Source organism: Pongo pygmaeus, chromosome 18 (genome assembly GCF_028885625.2).
Source record: "Pongo pygmaeus isolate AG05252 chromosome 18, NHGRI_mPonPyg2-v2.0_pri, whole genome shotgun sequence".
Classification (NCBI taxonomy): Eukaryota; Metazoa; Chordata; class Mammalia; order Primates; family Hominidae; genus Pongo; species Pongo pygmaeus.
Window position 1 is genome coordinate 49618761 of NC_072391.2, and position 27358 is coordinate 49646118.

General features: G+C 42.2%; 1 protein-coding gene across 4 annotated transcripts in view; it reads right to left on the reverse strand.

The window, feature by feature from the left end:
* TOX3 (TOX high mobility group box family member 3) overlaps nucleotides 1–24876 on the reverse strand; it is a 111709-nt gene extending 86833 nt beyond the window's left edge. The window contains exon 1 of one of the 4 annotated variants that reach the window (XM_063655119.1): nucleotides 24371–24849. In XM_063655119.1, the coding sequence (XP_063511189.1) occupies nucleotides 24371–24457 (87 nt within the window). In that variant the 5' untranslated portion in view covers nucleotides 24458–24849. Of the gene's footprint in view, nucleotides 1–24370 lie in introns of all 4 variants that reach the window. The other 3 variants (XM_054455180.2, XM_063655118.1, XM_054455179.2) reach the window with 3 other exon arrangements.
* Nucleotides 24877–27358: the final 2482 nt, after the last annotated feature.

Genomic DNA, 27358 nt, shown 5'->3' on the forward strand with positions numbered 1-27358 from the left:
GGAAGTGTGGAACTTCAGCAGAGACAGCCAAATGTCAGGCCACAGGCCAGATGCAGACTTTAGACAGTTTCCAAATAGTGCTAACATTTAAAAATGTTAAAATATCACAGAAATCAAAATTTCTGGTTCCCCTTGAAAAATCAGGACCTCGGACAACACTACTCTAGGATTCCCTAGAGCTACTGGCAGGCAGAGTGGAGGAGCAACCACCTCCTTTGAAGAAGGCTCGTCTCTTGCAGTCTCACACAAACGGGCAGTTCAGTTGCAGTCATGCACCATCTTCCTCACACCTATGACACGGGGGTTTGTGAGCCCTGTCCTTCTGCAAACTCTAAGGCCTCTAAGTGTGTCCTCTGTGTGCAGGACAGGGTGACAGCTGTCCCACTGGGAAAGCAAGGGAGTTCCCAGGACACTGGTCTTTCATGCAACAACAGGGAGAGTCCCAGGAAACCTGGGAAAAGATGGTCACCCTATCTGTGCAGATGGTTCCCAAGTCTACAATCCAAGTGTCTCTCCTATCTGGTCCCTGTTTCCAAGTGCCATGAGAAGCATTTTTTTGTTTGTTTTTTTGTTTTTTGCGAATCCCACTTTTGCCTCAAAACACACTTTCCTTCAAGTTTATCATGTGCTATTCAAGCATTTCTTGGATGAAGGCCTCCTCTATAGCAGGCATAGTCCTGGACACTGGAGATGAAGCAACGAACAAAAGAGACAGAAATCTCTGCCTTCGCCAGGTTATGTTCTAGCATGGAGGAGAGAGACAATGAAATAAATAAGGCAGAGGGAATGTTGAATGGTGGTAAGTGCCTGGAGAAAACGGAAGCAAGGCAGGAGGATGGAGAGTATCAGGGAAAGCAATGAGGTGCCCATCAAAGTCCTCCCTGAGAAAAGGGACATCTGAGGAAAGACTTGAAGAGAATGAACAATTGAGCCATGCAAATATCTGATGCAACGGTATTTGGGGCAGAGGGAAACAGGCCCAGGGCCTTGAGGTGGGCGTGTGCCAGGGGTTTCCAAGTGATCAAGAACAGCGGGGTATGTGGTGGGAGGGAAGTCAGACAGGCCTTGATGAGGTCAAGGAAATAATGTCCACCACTGAGTTAAGACCAGGCTTTCCTCTGAATGAATCAGAGAGCCACTGGAGAGCTCCAAGCAGAGGAGTCACAGGGACCTAGCTTACTTATTTTTCTCAAATAGTCATCGACATCTAGTTGTTTTGACTTGTTATTCAAGGAGGTCAGTCCAAGGAAACTAGATTCCCCACCTTCTATAATTTCAGCATCCCCTCTCTTTGAAGACAAGAACCACGTTTAACATCAATGAATCCTGTGGGAATAAAGACTGACAGGGAACCTAACGGCAAAAGGGAAGACTTACCTCAGTTTATCTATGGGGATTTATATACTGCAAGCTAATATTCTATTTCACTGGAATATTTGTGTTTATGAAGACATCCTGATGAACGAGACTTTTTTTTCAGTTCATGAAATTTTCAACATAAAAGAACCCTGAATTCCTATTTTGAAATCCATTGTGCCATTTTTATTCTGCCTGTATTTTAATATAGCATCAATATTTAACTACTCATTAAATGAAGTGTGACTTTTATAGTGAAAATGTCAGTCTTTGCAGTTCATTAAATTCATTTAAAGTATAGCTGCTTGATATTTTTTTTTTCCTGGAAGAATAAAAGAACAGTGAATTGAAGACATAAACTTCAAATTTAAGCACGTGTTTTCTTCAAAATTAACATTCAGGATCTGTAACATTATTCATGAGATTGAGGGGCTGTTTGCATCTTTCTGCATTTACTTAGTGACTGTAGTCTTTTATGGAGTATAGAGCTGTTTATCACAGTTGGATATGACCAGTGGAATGTCACTGTGGACATTAAGATGTCATAAGCTATTATGAATCTCTAGAATTCTGCATGTAGTATTAAAAAACATTATCTTGAACTATGGCATCAGAAAAAATAAACCCTGGAAGATGTGAAATTTAATAACTCACTGAATCCAATAGGGCCTAAAAGTGGTCTATTTCAGTTTTAAAAAATAATTCCGATAAGACTTTAGACTGCCTGAAAGAAAAGGATATATTAAAAATGGAATTTGAGAAATGAATTCAAATGAATTTTTTAGATGTTTGCAATTCTTTCTTCCTAAAATTACTATGATTTACATGTATGGAGCAGTAAATGCAAATGATTTCCAATCACCACGGGTACGTGTACTCAATTAAAAAGTCTCTTAATGAGCATTGAGAAGATTTCAGCATTCACTGAACAAGACATAAAGGAAATGAACTCTTCAGTGCCCTCCCCTTCCCACAGAGGGCTGAAAGGGACTCACTCTTGTTACAAGAACACGGCCACTCCTCCCTCTCTTCCTCTTCCCAGTCCATCCCTCACCCCGGTTTCAGCCACCATCCAAACAGAAATCGCAGCATGGCCCTTGAAGCACATTGAGCTTAAAAGTGCCTAGAAGATAAAGCCTAAACCGCAGCACGACAGGCAAGACCTTTCAAAATCTGGCCTCGACCCTCCTCTCTGGGTCTTCTTTCTGAGAACCTCTATTTTCTGCCTTTTCACAACTCCACACTTATGCATGATGCTGTTTTCCCTCCCTGGCTCACCCACCCCAACGTTCTTCTTCTGTGATGGTAACCTCCCCAGAAAGTTTCTTGGGCTAGAGTGATCATTATTTAAAAAAAAAAAAAAAAAAAAATCCTACTTTTTTCTATTCTGATTTCAAAAACCTGAAAGGCAAGATATTTGAGGGAAAAAAAAAGAATATAATTTTGTTGCTTTTTAAAAAATAAATTTGCAGGACCTGACAATCCCATGCTTTGTGTGTGCTGATCACACTGCAATCTAATCAGGTACAGTAAATAAAATGACTTGAGAATTTTTCTGATGAATGCAAAGGCTGATGATATTTTGTGGGTGGAGGGCTATCCATGTATCTTCTTTGAGTATACTAAAGAGCCATTCAGTTAAGTTTAGGGAGGGGGGTTCTCCTTCTTTTCCTCTGTCTTTTTTTCCTGAAGCTCTCCTACTGGAAAGGGAATGGAAGAAAACCTTACGTGGAGTCCAGAGTGCCTACCTAAATGACTAAGACAATAAAGGACATACAAAAGAAGATAATCAAATGCTACTTTGGGTACCTGGACACTTGCTAAGAGCATGCATCCTGCCATCAGTAACATTACCATCTATACTCAGAGGGCAAACACTAATTTCAAATCAAGAGCAATGTCAAGGATTTATCACTGCATCCCAAAGTATCTTTGGGATGCAAAGTATCTTTGCTATCAAAGACAGTGGGGGCATGAACTACAAAGGCAATAACTAAAAAGAGGGGCTCATCTCACACCTCTACTCCTCTCCAATATTGGGAAGTCCATTTGAGTTCTATAGAGTGCACATGCCAAAATGCAAGTGCATGCATGCGTGCGCACGCACACACACGCACACCATTCCAACATTTTCCAATATTTTGTCTACTCCCTCTCTTCCTTGTTATGGGTAGCAGCAGTGATAATGTACTTTAATGGAAACCTGCCTAATGAACCCAAAAGGAAAACGATTAGGAAAAAAATATGCAATACATCGCATTGAAAGGTGCCCATAATTAAATTACTTGTTCCTGTTTTTAAATAGTGCAAACATTAGTATGCCCACAAAGAACTAAAGGTTTGTTTGTTTTCATCTAGATCTTCCAGAATTGGCTGTTCAGGAACTGCCCATGTTGCCCAAAGTAGCTACTTTTTATAAGAATTTCCCACTGCCCTTGAAATATTCTCCGACATTCCCGTTGGCTTAAGTATTCTCATACTTTTCTGCCTAAATTTGTAGTTTCCCAAGTTTAATTACCCCAGAACAACCTGGCCATCAATAACCAAATAAAAGAGGATGGTATTTTTTTCCCTCATAAATCTATTCATCAAGATTCGACCAAGCCTGCCTGGAATGTCCAGGGAAAGCTTCAATAATCAGGGAGAAATGAGTTGCAGAAACTCAAAGAGAACAGAATAGCCAAGGCAGGAGATTACGAAGCCAGGAGATGAGGGCACACTGAATTAAACATTCTTAAGCAGACTTACATACATAATGAATTGGTCAATTCTGTCCAATGTTTCTGAAAGAGATTACCCTTCCAACAAGCCAAATGAGTGTTCAAGGATGGTAGCTCAGATGGATTCCTGAACAAAATAAGTGTTAATCACTTTATCTCCCCCAATCTTTTTTGTGAAGAAGAGCAACTTTTCATTTCCATAAAGCCTTGAAATCGTTGGCTGGCAGGGGATGGGGGTGGTGGGGGAGGGCTGGTTAGAGGATACAGACAATGAAGTCCCTGAAAAGGGGGATTTCCTGACAATAAACCCCTGATCAGAGCCAGAGAGGAGACATTGTTGTCTTCAACACTCCCCTCTCCTTTGGGAATTCCAGGCGTAGTAGACAGAAGAGGGTCACAGTGACAACTGCTTGGGAAGGCTCTAACCAGGTAGTCTTTGCAATTTACTGTTTGGGAAACGCTGGCCTACAATACATTTTCTTGGAATGTGTTCTTTTAAACAAATTGCTACAGACTTTCTTAAGACATCCTGTCAATTGTTCCAAAAATGTATAATCAGCTTATGAAATCTTCAAGCAAAGAACACTAAATGTTAGCATAAAAATCTCATAACTAGTTATGTATTGAGATTCTCCTACACGCCAGGCACAGTGCTGGGTACTAAACACATAGCAGCGAACAAACGAAACACAGCGGTCACTACTCTCTGGAAATCACAGTTGGGAAAGACAAAACTGCTTCTTAAATCTCTGTGCACTCTATGCCAGACACAGTAGCCATCCCATAAATATTTGGGGAATGAATGAATAAAAAGACTTCAGAGCTTGAGGTTCATGTGACTCAAGATTAAAAAATAAAAAAATAAAAAAGTAAAAGAAAAGAAAAAGCTAGCAGGTATACTAGAACCAAACACACAAAATAATGAGCCAGAGTGTGCTCCCACAATATTAGGAGAAATGGAACAAGAAATCAAAACCCTTGACATATTGCTCCTATTTATTATTTTAATATCATCGTTGCACAGAACCAGTCATTGGTGATGTTTTAACAATTCCTCCTAAATAGCTTTGTGACTTAGTTCAAGCACCCAGAGACAGATGAGCCCCAATTCAGGCAAGTCCCCTGTTGAAGGACAACTATTTCCTCGAATGAACAAAGACCTTCTCTTCTCAATCCACCAGATCACACAGCTTTATAAGTTTGAAACGTCTTTTTGCTAACCTAGAGATATTCTCTAACAGAAAGAGGCAGACGGAAAAAGAAAACATTTGCAAGGTGCTGAAACAGGTCTAGATTATTTTACCTGATCCAGGAGCCTCCTTCCCTGGTGACTACCTACTCCTCAGAATGAGTGCTGGCCTTCTTAGCTATTCTGGGGAACACAATGATGGAGGCTCCTTTTAGCTCCATCAGGCCCTAGAGAAATAACTGCCCTATATTTAGATAGATGCCCTTTGTAACAAAGGAATAACTCATCCCAGTTAGCACTTTCTAAATGACAGAACCAGAAAGTTTTCCAAAATATTCTTCTAGCTCAGTGGCTCTGAACCACGGGACATTCGGCAATATCTAAAGACATATTTTGTTGTCATAACTGGGGGTGCTACTGGCATCTAGTGGGTAGAGGCCAGGGATGCTGCTAAACATCCTATGATAAACAGGAAAGTTCCCAAAACAAAGAACTATTTAGCCCAAAACATCAACAGTGCTGAGATTAAGAAATCCTGCTTAAGTTATACATTAAATAAAGAACAGTGGGGCATCTATCGGTGACCCCAGATAGTTCTGTTAAAATATTCTAAAGTAGGATTCTTCTCCCAGAGTCTATGTTCAGCAACTTATCCACATGTTAAAAACTGACGTGATCTTAGGATGTTAATAATATTTTAGAATAATAATGATGATAATGGTAACATTAATGAAATGCTTGGTATACAGAGAGTTACAGCACATATTTACAATGATCCTATGTTGCAAATGTTATCAGTGTCCTCTAGAAGGTAAGCATATTAATCACATACAATAACTCTATGGAGTAGGTGGGTTTATAACCCCCTAGGAAGTGTGTGCTATGGGCAAGACTTGATCTGTTTTTTTTTTTCACCACCATCTGTCCAGCACCCAGCAGAGTGAAATCTCCATTTCAGAAATGATGATGCTGAGAGGCTCAGGAACATGCCAGAGATCACAGGGCCAATAAATGGTGGAACCCCAGTTCAAACCGGGCAGACTGCCTGGTTCCCTAGCCTCTCTCTCTCGCACCCTGCCAGCCGGCCAACTGCTTCATATGTGGAGTCATTGAAACCCATTAGACCTCTTGAGTCTAACCTTAGATAAGCAGAACCAACCTAAGGGGGAAGGAATTAGGCTGCTTTCCAAAGTTACCAAAAGTTTCCCAATATTCAAGAGACTGATTAAACAAACCAGTGACCCCAAGACAATGGTGAAGTACATTTGTATTGCCATCAGCCACTTGAAAGCAATCTAAGAGGGTGACTGGTTTCATAAGAGGTTAACTGCTTCTCAGTTTGAGCAAGACTCACGTGGCACCAGGCACCAGGCACCGGGCAGGCTTCCTGAAGCTAAAATGGCCACTTTCTCAAAGGACAAATGCCCTGCATGAGTGCAGAAACTCTTTGCAACCACTAGGGAGCTAACTCAGAGATCATGGGATTTACATGTGGACCAGACAACAACTTGGCCACCAGTCCAATGGATCCCCAATGCCAAGTTAACCTTAGCACAGTCTTCGGGTAAAATCTAGATCAATGCTGATTATGTCAGGAGGTCAACTTTCAGGAATTTATACTTTTTGAATGATAAGAGAGCGCAAACATTAATTTAAAGTCTCAGAGAGTATACTAATTTTCCTGTTTTCATCATTTCAGTAGATTCTATAATTCTAAGGGGAAATATCCCATAAGAAATAAATTCTAGCAAGTACTGTAAATAAAGAATTGTATCCACCTTTATAAAAAGACTAAAAGAAGAAGAGATAAGAGCTTGTTTTTTAGTTTTACAATATTGACATAGTAGGCTTTATTTTTTTTTTTTAATGTGGAAATTTCCCTTTTAGAACGATAAGAATACTAGCCTGGACACTATACAAACATAGTCATTGTACTTATAAGTGCTTTAAGTATTTATTCATAGCCTGCCTTTCTCTACAAAGGAAGTGAGGTGACTTTTAAAAGCATATTTGATTTTTAAAAGGTAAGTAACAGGTGAATCAAAGCAAGGAAAAAGTAAATTTGAGAAAATAATAAAGCCTAGATGGCCAGCACACAGGAATGCATATCCTACTGCCCTAGACAGCTACTAAATGGGTTTCCTATTTGACTCCAAGCTTCTTGGCCATCAACACAAAGAAAGAACAAGAATGGTAAGATTAATACCCAATAAGATACAGCGAAATGGATTTTTTTCAGTTCTTCTTGATATAGTAACCTAAGAAGATTCTCTGTAAATCATCATTTAAAAAGACACCATGAGGTATAATGAGCTATACATTGTAAACAGAACTTTTTTAAAAAAAAATGATGTTCACGAAACTATTACTCATGATCCTCTCAATACAAAGTGAAGCCTTAATCAGTGTGCAATTCAATAAAGCAGAGAGGGCCTGTGAAGGCAACTGTGAAGTGGGGTGCCACATAACATGCCATCGTGAGCATTCAGCTCTCTCACAAGTCTGGCAGAAATTTCTTATCAAATTAGGTTATCTGGATGAACGGAAGGAAGCAAGGCATCTTATTCAGGCCATTCTCCTTAGATATATTACTTCTTCCAACAGATTTTATTAACACAAACTGGGCAGCAGGGACTTCAAGAAGGACAAAAATCCTGTGTCAAAGCCATTACATATGTTGGCAACATTTATCATCAGGAAAAGCATCCCAGGAAGTTGAATTCTAATGTATGGGTGGTGTTACAATGGAAATTTTAGTGTGCAACTGGAATCAGGCCATGAGTTTTGTCTGTCATCAAATGTATCTGTTAACTTAGGGTTGAACTTCCCCCCACCCCACTTTTTTTTTGAGACAGTGTCTCACTCTCTTGCCCAGGCTAAAGTGCAGTGCCATGATCTCAACCCGCTGCAACCTCCGCCTTCCAGGTTCAAGCAATTCTCCGGCCTCAATCTCCCGAGTAGCTGGGATTACAGGCACCTGCCACCACGCCCAGCTACTTTTTATATTTGTAGTAGAGACAGGGTTTCACTATATTGGTCATGGTTGGCCAGGATGGTCTGGAACTCCTGACCTCAGGTGATACTCCCCACCTCAGCCTCCCAAAGTGTTGGGATTATAGGTGTGAGCCACCATGCCTGGCCCCTCTTTTTTTTTTTTTTTTTTTTTAACTATACCCTTCTCTTTTTCCTCTCTACAACTGAATAGTCTTTCTCCCTGATATAAGAATCTTCTAGATCACTCCCATCCATTGCATTCTTCTTGGTCTTCTGTTATCACTCTTCTTACTCATCTTACTAGCTTTTAACTTGACTAGGTTTTCCTTTACTTGGTTTCTGCCTTGAACTTCCACAAGCTTCACCCTAATAATCATGCAGCCTTGAAAAACATGGAGGAAGGAAAATGCTGTCACCTGCCATCTTGTATCTGCTTAAAGCTCCACTGTTTTCAGTGTTTAAACTATGAAGAAAGGCTCAGATGATTAAAGCTGTATAGTCAAAACTACAGTGTCTTCTAGGAATCTAGGATTGAGACAAGATGTAAAAAGAGGAACATGTAATATATTATTTTACCCCATTGGCAATTAGAAATCGTTAGCCAAAGCCAGGATTGGGAAGGATATTCGAAAAGTTATTAATGCAGACAGAGCAAGGCTTTTATGCCACCAAGAAAGTTATTTATTATAAACAATGGGTTTTGAGTCACATGGACAATAGCTATTTTAAAAACAATAAATATATCCAGGAAAGGTGCAAAAATATAAAGGCAGGCAATCCTAGTTTGTGGTGCTGATCTATTACCACTGCAATGACTGTCAATAGTGACCCTGAGCAGAACTCAAACAGTTAAGAAAACTCACCAGCTGTTTTCCAAGGAATTTTATTTTTGCTTAAGGTGGTAAGTTTGATGCTAAATACGGAGGGTGTTCAATGTCAAGTTGAGGACATAGCAATTTACCCTGCAGGCCAGTGTTCCCAGTGTCTACTATTCATATTAGGTTAACTTAAGTGGTATATAAAAAACTTTTTTAAACTTTAATAGCTATGCATTTATTGTCTGGGTAATCTTTACACATTGCAAGCAATACAGGGTCACCATATGCAATGGTGATACAAATTAAAAAGTGGGTCAATGTAAAAAATTATAAATAATAGCAGTGATAGGTAGATATAGCAGAAATGAATGTGGCAAATCTGAGAACACATTGCAAGACACTGGAAGTGTTCAGAAGGAAAATGGTAGCTGTCTAAGCTATCCTTTAGAAGATTAAACCAGAAGTAAAGCATAGATTCCATTGAAGGTGAGAAAAGATGACAAGCAGGGAGAGAGGCCTGGCTAGGATACTGACGGCTGAAAGAAAAGAAAAAGATTATCAGAAGGAAAATAAAGAAGACATGAAGACTCCCTGGACTAAGGGAATGAAAGAAGCCAAGTAATCTAAATTAATTTTGAAGTTTTGCACCTGGAAATGATATGGCACTGAAAAAACAGAAATTCAAAGGGGAGTTTGGGGGGCAGTGGGGATGCACGTTGCCCTCTGGCTTATGCTGGATTTGAACTGACAGCAGACAGGGAAGCGGTCCTAGCCTGGAGAGAGGCACCATGCAGGAGATGAGAAATGTAGATCATAGTAGAGATGAGGATTTGAGACCCTGGGGTAGATTGCAAAAATGGCCACAATTCTCCACACCTCTGTCTATCCATGCCCTTCTGTAATGTAACTTTGTGGCTCCTCCCATCAAGAAATGGATTCTGTGTCCTCTCCCTGAGAACCTGGGCTGGCCCAGTGACTTGCTTTAGCCAGTAGAATGTAGTAGAAGGAACAGCGTGCCATTTCTGGGCCTGGACTCAAGGGTTCTTGTGTACTTTCCTGCTGTCTCGAAATACTGCCATCATGAACAAGCCCAGGCTGGCGTGCTGGAGGTGAAAGATACATGCCAGAGAACTGAAGGACCCCGGTGGACAGCCAGCCAACCTCCTGAAGCAAACCCTCCCCGCCAATCTGCAGTTGACTGCAAACACATAAGAGACCCAGAAGAGGAGAAGCACTGCCCTTCTGAGCCCAGCCTAAATTGCTGATATGCAGAATCACAAACAAAATATGTATTTTTGAAGTCATAAAGTTTAGAGGCGGTTTATCACTAGTGATAGATAACTGATGCAAACAACACCAGTCTGCCTAAAAAGTGAAAAACATACAGAGGCAAAAGAGTAAGAGGTCAAGCTTTAGGAGGCTATTCCCAATTCCTGAGAAGAAGGGGGAAAGCTATAGACAAGACAACAGGGCAATGGCAATCAGAAACATTCAAGTATATAATATCAGGAAACCAAGAACATGGGGGCAGGGGACACAGAGGATAAAAGTGGGGGTAGGAGAAGTCAAGGACTCATCAGGGAAGTATAGCACTGGGCTTAGCAGAGCATCTGCCTAGAGAAGGCACTGGTATTTTTGCATGAATGATTGAAGTTTGATCTGTCAAGGCAGAGCTCGCTGGAGAAGAGTGAGAAGACAGTGTTAGTAACGTAACAAGGAACAGAAGTGGTCTATGGAGTGTTAAGGAGGGCCTGGGTGGGAAAGATATGGAACCCTAGGTAAAGATTACTTGTTTGAAGAATCATTCAGAGAGATGTGGAAGACGAGGTCAACAGAGTTGGACAAAAGTGTAAATGTGAATGGTCCTTTCTCTAGGACCCTACAATCACAAGTGTGGCTGGGACCATCCATGCCAGCATCACTTGGGAACTTGTTAGCAATGCCCACTCTCAGGCCCACCCCAGACCTACTACCTGTCTTTTATCCACATCCCCATGTGCCATTCAAGTTTGAGAAGCTCTGCTCTAGGAAGTACAAAGACAAGGAACTGAAGAGCATTTAATGACATCTTGAGAAAGTCATTCTGTTTTGAATTCCCTTTCAATCCCCCAGATAAAATAAGACAAAGTCTTGGCTGGGTACTAAGCCATCTTCGACACCTCCCTAACACTTGCAAATCTCCCTTTTCAACAGAGTTCAACAGAGAGCAGAGCCTTAGGCAAGCAAGGTCTCCAGTGAGATTTGAAAAACACTGTTTACACCCCTTTTGTGTTTATTTTTAGGATTTTCTTTTATGTGTGGAAAGCAATCAGGTTTTCCATTTGCAGTAGTCTTAATTTCACATTAATGTATTTAAAAGAAAAAAGAGGTAAATAAAAATATGTAGCACATAATAATGTGGATGCAAATGAGAAGACAGCAAAAGTTGTTACAAGTGAGGTAGCACTCAAAGCGAAGACTGGAAAATCTATAGTGGAAGTCAGAAGACATCTGGGCACATTTGAAGGTAGAAAGGCAAGAGACAGGAAAGATGGGAGCTGTTTGCAGAACAAAGAATATTCAACAGGTAGGAACGACTGTTGGAAGGATTTATCCCAGAGTAGAAGCTGCCCTCTCTGGGCCTGGAAGAAAGAAAGCACTGGTCCCTAAACGGCTGAGGATGACAAATCAGAGATCTAAGGCAGATAATATCAAATTCTTCATAAGTAAAAGATTGGAGGTCCCCTCTAAAATGATGGTAGGTTGGTTTGACTGGGACTGCAAAAGAGTATGAAAGACTTGGAATATCCATTGTGGACAATGCCCAAGAGAATAGACAGATGAAAAGGATTCGGCAGCAAAGGCCCAGGGACAGTCAGGCAGCATTAATTTTTAGTAAGGAAAATGGACACAGTTTATCCCAAAGCTGAGAAATGAAACTCTAAGGCTGACACAAAAAATACAACAGCAAAGAAAGGGGGCAGAGGAGATTAGGTAGTAGTGGCAAGCATAGCTGACAAGTCCTCATGGTCAAGGTTACATACAAAGTCAAAGGTTGGCCAGGTGCAGTGGCTCACATCTGTAATTCCAACTCTTTGGAGGGCCAAGGCGAGAGGATCACTTGAGGCCAGGAGTTCAAGACCAGTCTGGTCAACATAGTGAGACCCCATCTCTACAAAAATATTAAAAATTAGCTGGGTATGGGGTGTGCACTTGCAGTCCTAGCTACTCAGGAAGCTAAAGTAGGAGGTTTGCTTCAGCCCAGGAGTTTGAGGCTGCAGTGGCTATGATCACACCACTGCACTCCAGCCGGGGCAACACAACAAGACACTGACTCTTAAAAAAAACAAAAAAGAGTTAATGGAAAAGGCCAGTAGATTGGACTCTGGGAACAAGATTCTCAGTGGATATAGGGATATAAGAAGTGAGAAATAAACTAGGTTTGATCAAAAAGGAAAAACATCATGTTTTAAAAAAACTGGTTTTTAAAATGTCAACTAAATATTAACTAATGTTCAAAATTTTGTTACCAAGAGTTGGGACTTGATAAATGGCACTACAAAAACTCAGGAAAAATTTTGAAAAGAAGAGAAATTTGGGCCTAAAATGCAGGTAATCAATTAAAATTAGGACATAATGATGTGTGGTTCTTGCAAAGAACATAAATCACTGGGTATTTTAAGCGTGCCCAAAATAAAATCCCAAAACTGAAGAAAGGCCTGAAAAGATACAAATCGTATCATAGTATATGTCTCTCACCAAAAGAGGATCATCCAAGAAGCACATAAAAACTAAAACTTTGAAGTTTAGGAAAAACAAGAACACTACAGAGTATACATAAAATTTCAAACTTGGAGATACCCAAGAAGGGTTTCTCAGACCTCACCCATCGCTCACTCACACACAACACACCTGCTGAACCACCTGGTGTCCCTTCCTCTCCACTCACTCCTTCCATAGTAATTGAGAGTTTCACTGGGCACATGGCCAGCCACAATATAAAGTACATTTCCTGGGTACCCAGGTGTGGCCATGTGATGCTGGCTAGCCAGTGAGATATAAGCAAAGTGACATGTGGCAGCTTCTGGAAACCTCCGTTTGCCCTTGATCCCCTTCAATCCCCTTCCTCCTTCTTGCTGGTCAGACCATGGAGGTTGACTAGAGGTCAACCTTGAACCATAAGGATAAGGGTCACAGTATAGCTAGAGGCAGCTTGGCTCTTCAGTGTTTAAGAAGCCTCCATACTAGCCTTGGACTACTTCCCTCTAGATTCGGTTAGGGAAACAAGAAATGAGTATCTACTTCATTTAAGACATTGCTGTTCAAAATTTTTTCTATTACATGTAAGTTGAACCCTAAAGTACCCTCTTTGCTATTATGGGGGCCTCCTATTCCTTGACCATTTCTTCAATGGCCTGAATAGTTGGATTAAAAGCAGTCACTTCGATACCTCATTTCCCTCAACTCCTGTTCTTCTCTCATCCCTGCCTAGGCAAAATCCGCCACCAAGTCATCTTCATAACTACTGTTCTCTTCCTGCCACCAACACATCAAATACTGATAAAAAAATTAAAAATAAAATGTAAACTTAAACATTTCTAATAAGGATCATCACAAATGTAGTCCCGCTCCTTGAAAATGGACAAGTGACTTCACTGCTGCATTCCTATTGCCTAGAAGTGTCTGCCCCATACTATGTCAACACATATTCACTCAAATACTAAACTACAACCAGATCTTCTGCTCAACAGTATTTTTATTCATCTCTAGTTCACTTCTTACCACATTTTATGTGCCAGGCACTTCTCTAAATGTGAGATGTGCCATGTGCATCAAAGTAAATACACCCCCTACCCTCATGAAGTTTACATTTCAGTGGAAAGAGATCAACAAGAAGCAGATGAATAAATGAATAATCAAGAAATTCAAATGGGGTACATGCTATGAATAAAATTATGAAGGTAGAGAGATATTAATTAGAGGGATGGGGAACAGGATATTTTAGAAATTGAGATATTTTTAAATGGTCAGGACATACTTGAAGGTGATATCTGGGCTCAGACATGGGTGCTGAGAAGAGGCCAGCCAAGTGAAGACATTTGGGGAGAGGGCTCTAGACAGAGAGAATAGCAAGTTCAAAAAGATGGGATGAAGGCTGGTACCGTTAAAACACATAAAGCGAAGGTAGAGGGGAGGAGTGGTAAGAAAAGGAGGGAGGAAAAGTACACAGGGATAGATCTCAGGCTTGTCAATCAATTCCCATGCCCATACATATTGTTCTCTCTCTCTCTCCTCTCTTCCCCAACATCTTTTCTACTGAAGTAGATATACACTATACATACATACATACATATATATATATATACACACGTGTGTATATATAGAACAAGATATATTTCTCACTCTATATCCATACAGCCACTGAAAGTCTTGTTCCCACAGTCCAATCCACTGGCCCTTTTCCTTAACTCTTGACATTTTTAAGAGTCAAGGTCTTGCTATGTTTCCCAGGCTGGAGTGCAGTGGTATGTGTGTGTGTGTGTGTGTACATATATATGTATATATACACGTGTGCACATATTTACATATTTTATATATATATGAATCTTCAGCCATCTTCTCTTTCTTTCCTATTATCGCAAATAGTTACCAAGGCTTCATTTAAGGGCTAACTCTCCCTTATCTACAGTCTTCATTCCAACAGCAACTGACCACCCCATCCATCATTCAATAGCTCTCTCACTCTCTCTCTAATCTCTTCTTCAAACATGTTCAGACATTGTCTTGAAAATATCTTCTCATTAGCCCCACTTCAAAATGTCACCCTCTACCTATACACACATATATGTATGTAAACACGTACATATGCAAATGTACCAAGACACACACATACACACATAGTTTACTAGCACCTACTCAATACAACCTAGGATCTTTCACCAGACATTCTAGTGTCTCCACAGTTTGTTTTCAACCAACCATATCTCCCACCATGGAAAGAGAAAATCTCATATCCATAGAATATCCAGGTGACCTATAGGTTTCTTGAAGGCAGACCACATCCAATCTCAGCCCCAACAAGAAGGGCGCTCCTAATATAAACAATATTTATGATATTTACATTACGTAAGCACAGGCTCATTTTGGTTTCCACAAAGAATAATAATAAACATAGACAATGGAAATCCTCAGAAATCTTCAAAATCATCAAGCTTCACTCCAGTTAGCCGTTTCAATGGACTTTGCTTTCCTATCCTACACCTACATTCTCTCATTGTGACATCAGCACTTTGTTTTTCCTCCGAAGAACCACTGCTCCATACTCTTAGCTTGTGTGGCTTCCAAGAAGATGACAGTGTCCAGCTCCTCCACTGGCATGTCTACGTGGCTATGAGCCTGGGCATGGGACCCAAGTCTATCCAATGAGACTTGATCCAGAAAAGCTGCTGAAACATGCAAGAAAGAATCTTTCCCTCTTGAAGAGGCTGAGCTGTGAGAATGTAACTTGGAACTGCTGCTGGACAACTTCCCACTACTTGAGTACAGCCTGGCTGATATGAAAAAAAAAAGAAAAAGAAAAAGAAAGAAAAAAACAGACGAAAGCAGAGCTAATGTAAGAAAGTCTTGATAGCATCCCTTGACTCTAGATCCAGCTATGCCTGAAACAAAACTTACAATCCCTTTTCTACTTAACTCAGTTTGACTGAAGTCTTTTTCTCACTTGCAACCAAAGCATTTTTACCAAAATAATCATTTTAACCACTTTTCCATTACACATTTTTATTAGAATTTTTAAATAAGTCAAATAACAAGGGTTGAATCTCTCATTAAAGGTAAGTTGGCATCAAGGAGCAGCACGATGGATCTACTGAGTATATTTTATTAACTGTTCGATATTTCTAGATTTAACTCATCCCCTTTTGCAAGAAGATCAACTTCCAACCAATCATACATATTTCATAAAAGTTTTCTAGTCAGGTCAGCATTTTGAACTTCTACTTCCTACACCTAGGAGATTTTTTAAAGAAACTGTAGAATTTTTATTATTCTACAGTAAATCCCTTGCTTATTACAAATTAGCTGTAGAAATTGCTGGAAAAAATCTCACAATATGGTACAGTTATACTACATCCATTTAAAATAAATTGAATTTTAAAACTCACTCTTATCACCATCTTTGACATAATTCTTCTGCATAAACAATTTAGTCAATGTAGATAAGGCTACATTAAATTTGCAACATTTGGAATAGAAGGACCCAGCTTAAAACCTCACTCCCCCAAAAGAATGAGTATATATCATTCAAATATGAATTTAGAGTAAAAACTCAAATGTGTCTTCATATTAGCCCATTTTTCTATCTTCAAATTCTTTTTTTATAAACGAAGCAAAATTGAATGAAGATTAAAGAAAGAATGATAATCATACAAGAAGGGCCATTTTCCAGGGCCTGGCGTGTTTTACACAGGCATGAAACATATTTAAGAGTATTTAAGAGAACATGGCCTCCCTGAGGAAGAGATTAAGGATACAAACCTAGGAAACAAAGAAAATAAAACGATCTACCTCAAAGGGATAAGATTAAAACTGTGAGAAGCTCACACAGACCTTAAATAAAAGCCTCTACTCCTTATATTTTTAAACAGAGTTTTTTTTTTTAGAGCACTAAATCCACCTCCAAAATATATTTGAATTTGTAAGTATACTCAACAAAAATCCTGTCCTTTCTTATTAACCATACTCAAAACAGATTCTCTAAAATAGTTATGACACCATTAACATTTCACAAAATCCAAAACAAATGTGTCTTCCAAAAAAAAAATGTTTTCATTCATAAATGGCTAATATGGTTTTAAATTATGTTATCACAAATTTTGCATCATTCCCCCTTAATAACCATTTAAGAATGTTTCCTTCCAAATAGCCATTAAGAGAGAAAGGATGTTTCATCATGCATACACACACATAAACACACACTCCTTGTTTATGTCATTGTTTTTAATGGTGCAGTAGGATTTCCAAATTCTCCGAGTTTCACACATTCAAGAATGTTTCCTTCCAAATAACTATTAAGAGAGAAAGGATGTTTCATCATGCAAACACACACATAAGCACACACTCCTTGTTTATGTCATTGTTTTTAACGGTGCAGTAGGATTTCCAAATTCTCCGAGTTTTACATGTTACTTCCTAAATTACTGCCTCACTGACTGGGCCGTTGAATTGGCAACACCAGCCAATCCTCAGGTCCAAGGATGTTGTCCTTGCATTTCCTGTCGCCTTCCTCTTGAAGGACTCAAATTCATTTCATTCATTTGCTTTACCACAAACAGAAAGACTCCGTCTTTGGTTGTTCAGCCCCAAACTCTCTCTTGAGTTCCAGTGCATGACTCTGTGAGAATATACCACTGAAATATCCAAAATGAGCTTGATCTGGTTATCTTTCCTCAAAACCAGCTTCTCCTCTCTCCGCTCTGCTTCCACTCAAGGTCTTACCATTCGTCCAGGCCCCAAATTCAAACACCCTCAATCATTTCTGCTTCCTCTTTCTGCCTTCCAGTCGGGAGGTTCTGTTTAGTGCTTTCTTTTCTTTTGCATCCAAATTCACATCTCCTTGATTCAAATCCTTCCCATATCTTACCTCAACTGGGTGATGGCATCCTATTCCCGGTCTCTCCTACTCTTGCCGGGGCCTACACCAATCTACTCAAAAGGTCAGATCCATCTTTACAAAAGTAAAACTCTAACCAAGCCACCGGTCCACTTAAAATTTTTCAGGCTGGGCGCAGTGGTTCACACCTGTAATCTCAGCACTTTGGGAGATCAAAGGCAGGAGGATCACTGGAGACCAAGAGTTCAAGACCAACCCTGGCAACATAGCAAGACCCTATCTCTGCAAAAAATAAAATGAAAAAGTTAGCCAAGCATGGTGAACACACACCTGTGGTCCCAGCTACTCAGGAGGCCTGAGTAGCTGGGACCACAGGTATGTGTGCGTCTCTTGAGCCTGGGAAATTGAGGCTACAATAAGCCATGGTCACTGAACTCAAGCCTGGGTGACACAGTAAGACCCCATCTCAAAAAATATTTATGTGTATATGTATATTCTTCGAACGCACTCAGTTGCAGACACCATTGACTTTCCAACAGCCTTCTTCCTTGCTAACAGAGCATAACACTAATTAATTATGCTCACGTAGCAATTCCCAGCCTCAAGGGATATTGGATTGGTCTAAACTGATCAAAGTAATCTTCCTCTTTGCTAGTGAGTAGCCTAGGATTGGTACACAACCCATTTCTGACCAATAAGATAAAAAAGAGGGTCTAGTGGAAAAGCTTTTCTTCTTGCCAAGAGATGTACAGGAAGAGAAAGTACTCATTTGCTACCACTCCCACCACCATCACCTTGCTTCTTATTTTGTGTGTTTTCATGTGACGATGTGACACCCAGAGCTACAGCAGCCAACTTGTAGCCATGGGAAGATTGCTAAAACTCCAAGGTAGCAGAATAAAAAGAAAATCAAAGAAGGGCTCTTAAAGACGTGATTGAACCATCCAAAACAGCCTGGCACTGCCAACCTAAGGACTTCTTTGAAGGTAAACAAGTGTCTTTTATGGTTTATGCCACCATTTGTTGAGTTTTCTGTTATCTGCAGCCCAAAGCACTCTAACTGATAAACAGAAAGAGCAAACTCTTGACCTTAGAAGGCCCTCTGCTTGATGTGCTACTCAAAGTGTAGTCTACAGACCCACAACCTTAGCATTGCCTGGGAGCCCAGCCCTGGGCCTATGAATCAGAATCTCCAAGGGTAAAGTCCAAAAGTCTGTGTTATAACAAGCTCCCAGGTGGTTCTTGTGCATGGTAAAGTTTGAGAAACACTGCTCTACAAAATGATCACAAATTATTTTTTACCATCTCAGCAACTACCGTACGTAGCATGGGGTGCACTTGATCTGCAATTTGTCTGGTGGCAGTAACCTTTCCAGGTTTGAGCATCATTTGTTGCTCCTTTAGTTTCTTCTCCTCTTAATCAAAATCTTCAAACTTGAAGCCTCCAGGTCCTGAGAGGATTACAAAGGTCTGAATATGAGACAGGCTGTGAAGCAGGCCGTGATGAACTATGGGGTACAGGCACATCTGAAGGACACCGAGCAGATGTTGCCATACAAGGATATTGGTTCAGTGTTGCCAGATTTCTAAAGAAAAGCTGGAATCCATATTTATATGCAAAGTTTTTTAGATATAGACAACCAAGCCTTTTTTAATACTCTGCAGATTAAACAAATTTTCAAGTGGATTCACATCCAGCTGAGTTTATGACATGAAGTAGAGATTCCTTGAAATATCGACACATACTTTGAAAACTGTGACCACATACATGCATTGACTTCATTTCAAATGACTAAAATCAATTTTCTTTGGCTAACTATATGCTAGTCTCTACTGAGCACAGGGTCTTCATCAGTAGCCCAGCATCTGGAGTGGTCAAATAAAGAGTTTGTGGACCTCTAGCTAGGAGCAGCAGGACTGTTTTATTCATTAGTCACTATACACCACACACTTAGAACTGCAAGCTTCTCATGGGCCCACAACAATGTTTAAAATGTGAGAAAAAAATAAACTGGACACACAACACCAGAAAACTACAAAATTACAATGAATAGATGTGAAGCTAAATATTTACAAAATGTAAACTAAGTCAACGGATCCATATCAACTCAGATATGGTATCATATCACATTAGATTAAATGCAGGATGTGGATGCATTTTAATGTTTGATGGGGCGTGGAGGGGAGCTCAGATCAATAGTGCTTAGAGCTGCCAAGGTTCTAAAAAGGCCCTGGGTACCAACCTGAAGCCAACATTCTGTGGTAAGTCTAGTCTTCACAGGTGTCACAAATTTCTTTATGCAGCTCTACTCCATTCTATTCAACTGTCTACATAGTTGGACATGGGAGCAGAACTGTCCACATAGTTGCACATGAACCATAAATGACTTATTAAAAAGTTATGTTTGGATCCTCATCTACATATGAATTTAAGACAAAAAGTGCAAGAATCAGCACACAAGCAAGTTTTGAGGGTCCCACATAATGATTTTAATTATTTTTTGTTAATTTATTCCAACATTTAAAATTCATGATAATTCACATAAAAACCCAGATTATCATCCTCTTGAAAAAAGAATTGTAAAGTATAGAGATATTGGACCCAAATGTTGGCATGGCAACACTCTACTAATGCTGACCAAGGCTACCCCTTTAAATGGGGTATGTTCTCTACTTGGCCACAAACCCTATCTCCATGTAGGCTAACTTGCTGTCCCAAGAGACAATTGAGTTTATGCCCCCTGGTTTAAGCCTCTTAGGAAAACCTTATTTCTTTTTCACAATGTGGCTTCAATATCTTACGTGAAGACTTGTCATGATAGGATACAGGAATCTCTCAATCTAAGAAGAGTTTCAATCAAATTCCCCTCTCAATATGTTCTCAATTTGAACCATGATCCCCAAGAAGATGGGCAAATGACAAATTACCCTTCAGTTTCTTTTGCCCTTCAAGCTAGCTAAGGCAGAAGCCTAATCAGGTGGAGTCAAAGCACTAATATAAGAATGTCTTAATTAAGCAGAGTGATCAATAAATAATACACATAATAATTAGAAAGCAAAGTCTGGGACTGATAGAATAAAAACAACATAGCACTAATCTAAGTAAGGGTGAGAGGTCAATAGCCATAATTCAAAAGGAAAAGCCCTAAAAATATGCAGAAATAGCTAGTAACTAGAGTTTAGTCCAAGTTCGTTAACAACCTACTGTATGATTTCACCTCACACCCACGTTAAATACAGTATCTTATTTTGGGATGGCAGAATTCTGACAACTACAGGTTGAGCATCCCTTATCTGAAATGCTTAGGACTAGAAGTTTCAGATTTAGGGGTTCTTCAGATTTTGGAATATTTGCATTATACTTACCAGTTCAGCATCCCTAATCCAAAAATCTGAAATCCGAAATGTTCCAATGAGCATTTCCTTTGCCTGTCACATCAGTGCTCAAAAAAGTTTTGGATTTTGGAGTATGTTGGATTTCAGATTAGTGCTAAATTATATTTGCTAATTGATATTCTGTGTATTGTTTTCTTACTGGTGAAAAGACAAATTAAACTCAGGAAAGAAAAATTACAAATATATAGTCGAAGAGTCACCAATTCATTTGAGTAACATAATGAGTTTTTATTTCTTAATATAAGGGTTTAATTTGTTAACCACACCAGAAAAAGAATTGTTCAAACAGTCGACTTTCTACTTGAAATTAAAATGGAAATTAGCCCTTAGGAAACAGTGATGACTTTAAGTTTCATCAGTGGCTGGTTCATGAATTATTAACTGATTTTAATGATCCTGGCTATATTTTATTTGAAGTTATTCTCCTACTTGCAACGACTTTTGAACCCACAAAACTCTTTCATCCATTCTCCATAGACACAGTACACTTTCATGAGCGCTGACATTTGAAAAGGATCCATATACTCACAGAATGCAAAGATAATACACATGCATATAATTTATACAAAGGACTCTGGTCATTTGTTAAAGAGAGAAATGAATGAAACCCTATTATTCACGGTTTGTAAATAAATTTAAAGATAAGCGCTAACTTTCACTTGTTAAGCCTAGAGCCAAGAGTTCGGTGTTTCTTCTAAAGTTTCCCAGATGGTCATTAAAGCAAGAGAGGGCAGAAACATACTTTCTTTGAAATCCATCATTTCCCATCCAGAAAGATAATACATGTCATCAAAAGTTAAGTCTTTAGAGATTAATTAATAATGTGAGTATTTTCAAATAAAATAAATGCATGTCTTTATATGCTAGTTTTTACATTTTCAGCATAAACCTATATTGAACAGCACCATTTCAGACACACAAATTAGCTGTGAAACAAAATGCTATAAACCTTTAATTAGCACTTGCTGCTTTATACCCATAAAGTTAATACTTCCTCTTCTACTATATTCTCTGTAAAGAAAAATTATGGGAAATAAAATTGTGTTTTTCACTTCTGAAAATAAAAGTAGCAAAATATAGTATTGTGGCTCAGTTTAAAGATAGTTATATTTTTACTTGCAAGGAAGTCAATACAAACATCCCTTACAATAAGTATAATTTGATTCCTACCAATATTAAGCACTATGTCTAACTTTCATAACTTGGGTACACAGAGCACTGATGACGATCAGATTGCTAAATAAGTAAGAAAGCAAGTTATTTCAAGCAAATAGCTGCATTAAGAAAATACGACAGTAAGCCAACTTGCATCCACACTCCTGAAGCTGAACAAGCATCTCAATAAATAATGTCTGTTTTCAAGCTTTATATACCTTCCCTGAAATAAATGTTCTGAGCTTAAATAGACTCAAAATAGCCTTTCTCAGAAAATAAAAAAGAGACACACACAAAACACCCCCAATTTCCTCTGGTCCCTTAAAGTACCCTTGGGATCCCAGTGAACAGAGATTTGCCACGCATTGCAGTGACTGCATTTGTACAATAGGTTTCTATTTTGGTATCATTCGAGTGTTGCTGATCTTAAATCAGAGAAAGAAGGAGTTACATTAGGCGAGGTAATGGCTTCCAAAAATAAGAGCATGACCAGTTTATACAAGGCTTGCAACCACATGCTAAGTTGTAAGGAGATAAATAATACCCCACTGGAACAATTAGGTGGATTCTCAGAAACACTACATACTTAATTAGGCTGCCTAAGTCCCTGACTGAGCATACATGGGGGACTTTTTAAAGCATTTAATAACCTGAGTAAATCCAAAATCAGAGGACACAAACTAATCCTTAACTCTGGCTCCAGCGATCGGCCTTTTCTTGCCTCTCTATAAATGCTTAGCGTAGCCCTTAGAATTCGGAGAGCAGGAACGCTCCAACCACCAAAGGGTTAAAGCACACGGAATAAAGTCCCCTCGATCTATATTTGTTGGGAGGCCCCTCTGTGCCAGACGCTGAGCTGGGCGATGATGACACGCGAGGGTGAGCAAGAGAGACCCTAATGGTCTTTTACAAACTTCAGCACTGGAGTTGGGAACGGAGTATAAACAAATAGAAAGGAACACGAGCCTTCATCAGCCACGGGGCACAGCAAACTGTTCCTCACTCTAGATGCAATTCCTCCTCTTCCTGTTATTTATTCATTAGTTTTGTTTAGCACCTTTCTTTCAGCAGGCTCCTTATTTCCTCCTGTTATCCAAGTAATCACAAACAAACTACGATTTGAAAGAAAAAGGGAGGGAGAAGGGAGGAGCAGGAGGAAGGGGAAAGAAAACCACATTCAAAAGGCACAGGCCATCCAGAGCCCGGTTGTTTCTCTGAATCTCGCCCTCAGGGTGATGTTTTCGGCAAATTCGGCGCTGGGGGCTTCAGGGAGGACAGAGGACACCGGGTGGTGGGGGGGAATTCCGCGCGGCCCGGGTACCAGGGCTGGGACTCTCGCCCGCCTCGCTGCTCCGAGCGACGCCCGCTGCCCTTCTGAGGTCCACCTCGCCACCTGGAACGCTCGGTCCTCGAAGTTGGCGCAGGGGGAGGTGGAGAAGGTGGGGTGACCCCAGGGTGTGGTGTGAAGGTCTCCAATCCCGATCTCCCCGAAATGCAAAACTTACCCCCCCCAAAAAAAATGAGGAAAGAAGCCACTTACTCTAAGCGGGGAGGGGCGGGCACCCCGGTTCCGAGGTCCAAAGCGCCCTAGCGAAAGGGCAGCAAAGGCCACCTGCGGGGTCCCACCACTTCCCCCCACTCCCCTGTCCAGGCATACTCAAAAGTTTGTTCCTTTCTGTCCATAAGCGGCCCCGAGGCCGGCTCTCGAGTAGGTGGGGGAGGTAAGAAAGACTGGGGGTGGGGGAGGGCAAGATCATCGGACCAGGAGATCAGGGACCCCTGCGTAGCCCCCACTCAGTCCAGGGGGGCTGCGATCGTGTTTACTAACAACAGCAACAAACAATCACACGCAAGCCCTTCTTTTAGTCCTCGGGCTCTCTTCGCTTCTTTGGGGCAGCAAAGGAGAGTCTGGCGGGGAGGTGGGAGGGAGCGGAGGGGCTGAGGAGAGCGCCGGCTGGGGGACAAAAAGCGGCGTGGGATGGGGCAGAAAGAGAAGCGGGGAGAGCTGGACAGAGACGAAGGCTCAAAGGTAGAGTAGACATGGGAGGAAAGAGGCCAAAGAAAAGTGCAGCAGGCGGTGAGCCCGAGCGCGGGGCGCGCCCGGGATGGGGAGGTGGCCCCCGCCCCCCCGCCCCCGGCCCAGCCCGGTCACCTTGCTGTAGCCGTAGTACCCCAGGCACTGCGCGAAGTCCAGGCTGGCAGGGTCCCCGGCCGCCGCGGGGTAGAACCTCACATCCATGCCGAAGCCGGGCCCGGGGCCGGGGGCCGGGACTGGGGTTCGCCGGGGCAGGGACCCGCCTCCTCGCCGCCGCTAGATCCACCGTCGGGGGCGCCCGGGGGTGGCGCGCGGGACTCGCGGCCGGAGGGGCGCCGGGACCGGAGCCCGAGGAGCTCGGGAGCCGCGGCCGCCGCACACAAAGGCGCGGCCACGCGAGCCGCGGGAGAGCGGGAGGCGGCCCGGGGGACGCGCCCCGCCGGGGCACCGAGGCAGCGCTGCGCGCGGGCCGGGCGCCGGGGGCGCGGGGCGCGGCGCGGGGGCCCGGGGCGGCGCGGCGAGTTCAGGTGCGCTGGGCGAGGCTGGGACGGCGGCGGCGGCGGCGGCTGGCCCCGCTCCTCCTCCTCCTCCCCGGGCGGACTGAGGAGACGAGCCGCGGAGACAAGGGGCCCGGCCCCTCCCCTCCTTCTCCCCCTCCTGCCTCCGCCGCGGGTCCCCTCCCCGCGCCGCCGCCGCTCAGCCCCTCCCACCGCGGGCAGCTGGCGCGCCGCCCGCCCCGCCGGTGCGCTTCTCGGCCCGGACCGCCTCCGGGCGCGCCCACCCCGCCCCGCCGGCCCCATCACCCCCGCCGCGGCCGCCCCCTCTCCGGGGCCCCTCTTCTCCCTACCTCGCCCCCCTTCCCGCTCCGGTCCTCTTTGTCCCCGCTGCCTCGGAGCGCTCCTCTCTCCCCTCCTTTCCTCGGCCGAAGCGGACGCCAGCCCTGCGTCCCGTGTGTCCCACCCACCTCCTGCGCGACCACAGCTTCCCCGGGCCCCAGCATCCCCAAGCCGTCTGCTCCCTTCCTGTCGCTTTCCTCTCCACGCCCCCCTTCCTTCTTCATGGGTGCCTGTCCCCGGGCCCCTCTCCTCGACCCCGCCTTGCCTCTCGAATGTCCCCTGCGTGGACGCACCTAACCCAGACGCCAACCTGCACGAGTGTCTCCCTGTAGCCGGGAGCCGGGACCCCAAGTTCACCTGTAGGATTTCCCAGAAGGGGTGTTGGGGCCTGACCTTTCACAGGTAGGCAGACTTGAAGCTTCCCAGGTGAAGCCTCGTGTCGGTTCTCTTCGTATTCTCTTTGCTCTTGTTTGTATTCGAAAGGCATTTGAGTAACTGGATCTAGGCAGATCATTCACTGCTCTGGGAGAGAAAATGTCCCTATTTTCCTAAAAGGTCCTAGCTGATTAACTTCCTCACTCTGCACTCACCCACCCCTCTTTACTTCTTTATCTTTCTTAAGCTCCATCTTTTTATTTATTTATTTTTCTCATCGGCTTTATTGCTTTGAGTTAATCTGAGAGTTTGGCCTTCAGCCTTGGCGAAGGGAAGGGGCTTTATACTAGACGGGAACGTTGTGGAGAGGCCGTGAGATCTGCGCTCTCCCCAGTTTAGTTATCTGCGAGCTACTTTAACCAGAATGGCGACATTCTGAAATATTTCCTATGACACTCGCTAACAGTTTCGTCCCCTGGTCACACCTTGCTGGCCCAGGGCCTGAGCTTTTTCAGACAAGCATAACATGGGTTTTCTTTTCATTTCTTCTGTTCTCCAAAGTAGATCGGGCTTGTGACACCTGTCTGTGTACCTTCACTCAATATTATCTTTCTGGAACGGAGCAGAAAAATATAAACTTCAATTAGGTGAAAGTTTGTGTATTTGCTCTTCTCTTAGCAAAAGCTTGGGTCAGGAGACTACTGCATGAGAGAGCAGTGAGTGTTCAGAAAAGAAACAACTGCCCACATTGTCCCTGCGTTGACTCCGATCCCCACCCTCCCGAAAAAGCTTTGGTTTCCCCTCCCTAGTCTCCATTTAACGTTGACAACCCAGCGGCGCTCCCTAATGGCCCAGCAGGTTGCACAAATTGACAGTGAGCTGAGATATTATCAGGACAACACCCCATTGAGTAAGTTCTTGAAACGCAGAAGTGGAGGCCCTTTCTCTGGGCCACTGGGCGCCTGTGGCCTTTCCACCAATCAGAGCTGGAGGTTGCAGTGGCCACCTGTTGTCTCGCAAGAGAACATCTTTTAAGTTTCACTATTAGTATTTAACAATGGCCTACAGAGCAGGATCTGGCCACAGGAGAGGAGCAGTGTGATGATCTGGGGTACCAAAAAAGAATTTAAAAAAAATTTTTACAGATAGCTCTTACAAGGAGCGAAAAGTCTGGAAAGCTAAGCTTTTCTTTGCACACTCACAATCCTCACCTTCTGCTCATTCTGTTTTGCATCTGGAGCAATCTGAGCTTGATTAAAGGATGAAGAAAAGTATAATCAAAGTTACAGAGACTAAACCTGAACTTGTAATCAGACTTCGAGGATCAGGAATATAAATACGCTTCGCAGTGGAAACCCGCTAGCTGCAAGAATGGGAATTGCAAGTGGGCTGATGTACTGCATTCAGCTTTGGGCGGTAGAGCCTAGTAAATGAAGCGAGAACTTTACCCCTAAGGCTCTCAGGAGTTAGGAATGCTCGGTGACAATCCCTAACTCCTGGCCATTGTTTTGGAAAAGTCTTTCTCTTAAATTTCCCTTCCCTGTTAGGATGCAAATACCTTTGAGAAGGGAACAATACTCATCTGTCTGCATTTTATTATTTGATTTAGGATGTAAGGTAAGCAAAAGATCTGAGTTCAGATTTTGATTTAGGAGGAGGGGAAGAATCCGGGTGATGAGCTGAAGATGTGTATGTTGAGGCATTTAGAATGAGAAAATCACTGGAACAGAAAAAGGGCATTGGTGAAGGCTGCTGACTTGACGTTTTTGCCCAATCTCCACGCACTTGGCAGCTATCTTTATTTATTGGGTTTTTTTTTTTTTTGAGTACCTACCATGTGCCAGACATGATTTTAGGCACTTGTGAATGAGAAAGAGGATTCAATTCCCAAAAT